This window comes from Sesamum indicum, unplaced genomic scaffold (genome assembly GCF_000512975.1).
Source record: "Sesamum indicum cultivar Zhongzhi No. 13 unplaced genomic scaffold, S_indicum_v1.0 scaffold00543, whole genome shotgun sequence".
Taxonomy (NCBI): Eukaryota; Viridiplantae; Streptophyta; class Magnoliopsida; order Lamiales; family Pedaliaceae; genus Sesamum; species Sesamum indicum.
In genome coordinates this window covers 2,176-6,569 of record NW_011628412.1, presented here as the reverse complement: position 1 = coordinate 6,569, position 4,394 = coordinate 2,176, and the positions used below count along the sequence as shown (strand labels likewise).

Below are 4,394 nucleotides of genomic sequence, written 5' to 3'. Positions count from 1 at the left end.
TGTTAAATATTCTGGTCTTTTATCGGATTCTAAGTCTTGGTTTGATGAACTAAATTAAAATTATGCTTCGGCAATATGATGCTCATATCTTGTCCTTCTTTTATTGTTTAACAGCTGCCAGGTACTTTTGTCATTGATTACGTGTATTGCTTTATATCATATCCTTTTTGACATCTTGCATTACTATTCTTTTATATGCCTTTTTTAGTCATTTTTCCTAGATCTTCACTTCATTATTTAATTTCTTTCAGGGTGACATCTTGTTCTTGCACATGAGTAAGGATCCTATTCGAGCTGGAGAAATTGTTGTGTTTAATGTTGATGTACGTGGTCCCAGTATCATATTTCAGTTTCGCTGTCATCTCATTCTTTTCTGCTAGCCTCTGCTCTTCATTCTATTTTTCCGTGCACCAGCTTTTGTAAGTAGTTAGTCCATGATGGCATGATCCAATTTGGCTTTTGAAGACCCAAGAAATATACTTCTCAAAATATTAATTAACTCATCCAGAGTTTTTATCTTCTCTTTCCTCAAAATTGTTAGATGGGTGAATAAGTATATCTTCACTCAAGTTTTGGAAACTCAATGATGAATGGTGCTTTGAGGATTTCAGTTCATGATTTGCTGTCAGTTGATTTCACGTGACTATTCGTAAATGTTGGAGAAATGCTCTTTTGGTGCTGGTTTGACAACTTTTATAAGGATAAAGCCTTTATTTCAATTATATAGAAATATCAAATCCTTCCATCAGCTCACTCTCTGGTGATAGACATTTATAATCTCAGTTTTTAAATATTTCTGATAATTATTGTGATTGTTGTTGCTTCCTGACAGGGACGTGAAATTCCTATTGTCCACCGGGTTATCAAGGTACGATGACTTTCATTTTTCATTGGCCTTTTCTTGCGTTCTATTTCTATTGGAACTAGATCAGTGCTGGATATGAGTGGTTTTCCGTCTGTTTTAAAAGAAAGGCAAGAGAAGGGAACAAAGGAGTAGAGAAAAGGTTATTCACATTGTATAATTGGAAATCATAAAATTTTAGGTGGTGGGAAGGATGGGAAACAAAGGGGGAAGATGAAATTTAAATTCCCCTTATTATCAAGTTATACCATGGATCATGGGATGAGAAAGAAACAAGACATCAGCGTTAACATAGCCATGATACATGCAAGCATTATTTGTTTCTTCTCTCGAGCTTATGCGAACAGTTGTTTGTATATGTATTTTGTGACATTTCCTTTTAGTCCAGTTATCTATATTTTTTACCTTAATCAAAACTTAAGTTTAATGGTTAATGAAACACCAATCAACATGTCAGAACCTGCTTATTTGTGCCTGTATTTCAGAATTGGTTAATTATTTCTGATAACCAACTGTTTTGGCGGTTAAATGTTTTGCTTCTATCATTTTGCTGTGAATTGTAGCTTAAAAGGTACATAGTGATAAGAAGAAGCATGGAGTTCACGGAAGGGCATGTGTGCTTGCTTTTTATAAGAAAAGTCTCCATTCTGATGCTGTATCTTCTCACCATTTGTCTTTTAGTGCTAACAATAAAGCTGCTATTTCTTTAAGGTTCATGAGCGCCAAGATACTGGAGAAGTAGATGTTCTGACAAAAGGTATGCATTTGAATTATTAGATATAACTTTGATAATCCTAAATGTCTAAGCACTGCTGAATAATTGAGAATTTCAGTATTCAAATCATAAGATATCACTTTTTGGAGGTAAATTTGAAGCATATGCAAATTGACGCATGATGCACTATGTTGCTGTGACAATGAAATTGTGGCATTTATGTTAGTCTGTCGTTGATTTGTCAGGAGATAATAATTTTGGGGATGACCGACTTCTGTATGCTCACGGTCAGCTCTGGCTGCAAAGACATCATATCATGGGAAGAGCTGTTGGGTAAGTTCAATTGTTTCTGTAATATTTCCATATATAACTTACAGTGTCATGCCTACGTAGATCATGTGTCTAAGTTCTTGCAACAAGGCCCAAGATGTCAGATCTTTTGGACAATTGTGTTGACTTTGTTCTGTGGTTTTGGAGTGGGATAGTAAAGGATCTAAATTGAAAAGATATCAGGGAATCATATTAGGGGAATGATAAGTTCAAATGAAGATTATTAATGCTGAAACTCTTTACTTTCTGAATGTTTTCTAGTATTTGGCTCTAGGGGTCATTTTGAATTGGATGAGTATTGGTTTTCCTATTCACTTTCACAATTGTAGTGTCCTCTTATGTCCTAGAATAGGAGTTATAAGTCTTGTTTTCATAGGATTAACTTATTTTCCTCAAAAGTCTATTTGTAGCTGGAGCCTATATTTGGAGATATAACCTTCGTTAATTTCCTTAAGAGTTGACTATATATTACTTTTCTGGGATTTATGGAGGTTTGAGCTTCTATAATGAAACTGCAAAAGGTTAGCATGTATCATGGAAAAGAGTGCAATTCCTAGATCTTTATTATCTTCCTTATCATGTTTTTTGTATCCTATATTTTCGATTCTCTGTTTGTGAACATAATTTTCTTTCATTCGTAAATTGCAAAGTGCCCATCCTTCCAGTGTTTCTCAATTTAATATACCTAGTCCGTGTTTGAGACATCAACAAGTAATGTCTTTGTTTCTAAACTACAATTTTCTAATCCTAATACTTTGAAGTCATGATATGATTACGTTAACTCAGTATGACTACATGCAAGAGAATACATATCCAATACTTTTCTCAACTTAAACCTATATGCTCATTCAAAATGGTAAATTGGGATAGTTGGAGTATGAAAAGGCCTTGATAACAGCAAATTCTTACTCAGGGAGCCCTAAGCAACAGTTAAACATCCTTGATTTTGGAGTATCTCGTAATAGTCTCTGGAAGTTTAGACACTTCATGAATTTTTGCGGTCTCATTCTCTCGAGATAAACATACTTTCAATTGTGTTGGGCCAAAGCATCAAATACTTCAACCCTCACCAATTTCTAAAATTTTATATGTAATATAGTTTATCTGTAGGCGCTTGCTGGTTAAGACGTTCATCTTTCTCGTTGCCACTAAGTTATAATATCCTGTCATATCTCCCTGTCACCTCTCTCTTTATTTTGTGTTCTCTTTTTGCTCATCAACCTTGTTAGTTTGGTAAAGTTGTAGAGATATTATTGAATTATTGCATAGACAAATGATGTTTGACTTTATACTAGATTTTGCTTCAAGTTCTGTAGTGTATGAAGTATGGATTTTGTCAACCATACAGTTTATATGCATGCCTGCTATCTCATAAAGCAAATTCAGTATCGCAATTAAATGATTCAGTCCTTCTGTAGCATTGCTTTGATTTTCTAGAGATCTAATGAGCAATCAACCCAACTTCTATGCTTCTTTGCAGATTTTTGCCTTACGTGGGTTGGGTGACTATAATCATGACTGAAAAGCCTATCATCAAGGTAAACCTTTGACAATTTCTGCGACCCCCATCCCCGGCAAAAAAAAGAAAAGAAATTAACAGTTACTTCAGTTACCTCCACCACCACAATTATTACCTCTGTTTCTGTAATAAGTTATCCAAGGGGCAAGATTGTATTGACTTGGCTTTCCATATTGCAGTACATACTGATAGGTGCTTTGGGATTGTTGGTGATTACTTCTAAAGAATAGGGTTGAGGTGTGCCCGACTTTGTGTTGCTGAACTTACTATAGAGGAATACAGAGAAACTATTGGGAAAACTTCACATCTCATCTCTGATTGTGTACTAGTGTACTCCAGAGGGAGTAGAATTTAGTATTAACTGGAACATGTTCAGTGTTGTGTAGACTGTACTCTATTTTTGCAACTTCGGTTGGGCCAAAGATATCTTTACCATTATGCACCGTCTTCTTAAAAAGAACAGAAACAACACAGAAAAATTCAATTCCTTCACTTGCCTGATTTGGCAATACTTATTATGTCTTCATTTATGCAATCCCTTCTGTTGTGTCAGTTGCTAGTAAGTTGTAGACGAAAGGAATCACGAGTTGATTCTGATGCTTCAGCACAAGCAGTTCTAGAAAAGTGTAAAGGACACTATAAAATGAATGGAAAACTGCAGTGACGCCCTCGTCGTTTTTATGATTCCAATTGTTGTGCTTAATGTAGTTGTATGGTATCGTGTTTATGATTCCAATTTTGTTGCGCTTAATGTTGTTGTGTGGTCCACTATACATTCGTTACATCTCTTTTTTATCTATATGTTCATTCCATCATATTTCGATCTCCAAAGATTAATATCAAAGTTTTGGTTGCTATTTAAATGATTGCTCAGAGACTCGAGTTTGAATTCTCAAGCTAAAGCTTGTTATCAAGGTCCTTAAAATGCGTTCAAGCTCAGTTGAGCTAGAATGGACTCATGGGTGGCA

At 35.0% G+C, this 4,394-nt stretch overlaps 1 protein-coding gene across 1 annotated transcript; it reads left to right on the top strand.

Moving 5' to 3' along the window:
- The first annotated feature begins 210 nt into the window (after nucleotides 1-210).
- Nucleotides 211-3,941, top strand: LOC105180290 (signal peptidase complex catalytic subunit SEC11C-like). The gene is made up of 6 exons (XM_020691639.1): nucleotides 211-323; nucleotides 833-868; nucleotides 1,574-1,619; nucleotides 1,823-1,910; nucleotides 3,388-3,445; nucleotides 3,606-3,941. Exons 1-6 carry the CDS (start codon nucleotides 273-275, stop codon nucleotides 3,654-3,656), a joined length of 330 nt encoding a protein of 109 aa, XP_020547298.1. The 5' UTR covers nucleotides 211-272; the 3' UTR covers nucleotides 3,657-3,941.
- Nucleotides 3,942-4,394: the final 453 nt, after the last annotated feature.